Below are 1,277 nucleotides of genomic sequence, written 5' to 3'. Positions count from 1 at the left end.
TTTCTTTAAATGCAACGACAGTCATCCCTGGAAACTCATTCACATAGGAAAGTGTTACCTATTCTTCTTATCCTATGTATCTTCTTACATATTCATCACCCAAAGATATACTAAATGCTGCATCCATCTGGCCTAATGAAAAATGCCATTCTTCTCTTTACATATTATTAAGTATTTTTGACATGGGAGTGACCACTGTTTTAATGTCAACTATGAAGTTTTTGGTTTAAACAAACGCCACAACAAACAAGAAATACTCAATGAAAAGCCATATATGATCAGCTGAAATGTATATCTATAGACGTGACATATGAAGGGCAAAGAACTTAAACTTGTTCATTGAGCAAAACACGTACCTTCCAAGTTGCTGCGTTACGTCTGAAGTAAGCAAATGTATTTTGAAACCAGTTGTATATCTCATTCAATGTTAGTTGCTTGTCTGGCGACTCTATGATTGCCTGAAAAAATGTCAGTGGTCTTAAATATATCCCACTTTTATGGTACTAGCATGACATATCTGTTAACAATGTCATGGCACATTATTGCACTGTGTTATGGATTAAACATCAGTACTCAACATTATCACCAGCAACAAAGTACTAAAAGAAATATACTCACTCACCTGTCTTATGAGTGATGCATAGGTAAATGGTGGGCGAACTTCTGTGCTCTTGTAGAATTCTCGATTCCTTTGTATTTCTGTAAACAAAATCAAGCGTACAATACATTCATTGTTGGGATGCATTCAGCAGAAAGCACTCTTTCACTACTGTAACTCTTATTCAGCCTACAGTAGATGATGAGAAATTAAAAAGGTTAAGAATGATCTCTTAGCCTAACCTCTACTTTTTTATTTGAAATTCAAAGACAAAACAATTTTCCTCTCTTTAGGCACTTCGGAAAATATGAAAATAAAGAGATTGGCCAAGTTTTGCCATTTTTGTCTCTAATCAAAGTAGTCACTCATCTGAGAAACTACAAATAACCTATTTCAAAATCCTGGATAGGGCATACGGACCTTGCTGGATGTCCAGTCCTGCACGGTCTAACATATACGAAAGACCTATAAGAGAGACAAAGAAAAATAGGGAGAGATAATAAACAGAGAACATTTATGCAGCACAGCAGGTCAGAGGGCACCAGGTCACATCTGGAACAGGCGAGAAGGTGACTAAGAAATCTTAAGGAGACTGACGGTGGTGGCAGGAAGGTGTTAGGCAGAGGTGGCAGGCAAGAAGTGATCAGGACCAAAGAAGTGGCTGTTGCATCTGGTATGG

General features: G+C 37.5%; 1 protein-coding gene across 2 annotated transcripts in view; it reads right to left on the bottom strand.

Moving 5' to 3' along the window:
• LOC119585707 (forkhead box protein P1-like) overlaps positions 1–1,277 on the bottom strand; it is a gene marked incomplete at its 5' end in the record, with an annotated part of 71,485 nt that overhangs the window by 16,519 nt on the left and 53,689 nt on the right. For both annotated transcript variants that reach the window (XM_037934385.1, XM_037934387.1), the window contains 2 exon segments: positions 357–458; positions 623–699. In XM_037934385.1, the coding sequence (XP_037790313.1) occupies positions 357–458; positions 623–699 (179 nt within the window).

This window comes from Penaeus monodon, chromosome 20 (genome assembly GCF_015228065.2).
Source record: "Penaeus monodon isolate SGIC_2016 chromosome 20, NSTDA_Pmon_1, whole genome shotgun sequence".
NCBI classification, from domain to species: Eukaryota; Metazoa; Arthropoda; class Malacostraca; order Decapoda; family Penaeidae; genus Penaeus; species Penaeus monodon.
The sequence above is the reverse complement of the archived record's forward strand: the minus strand, read 5'-3'. Positions and strand labels throughout refer to the sequence as shown.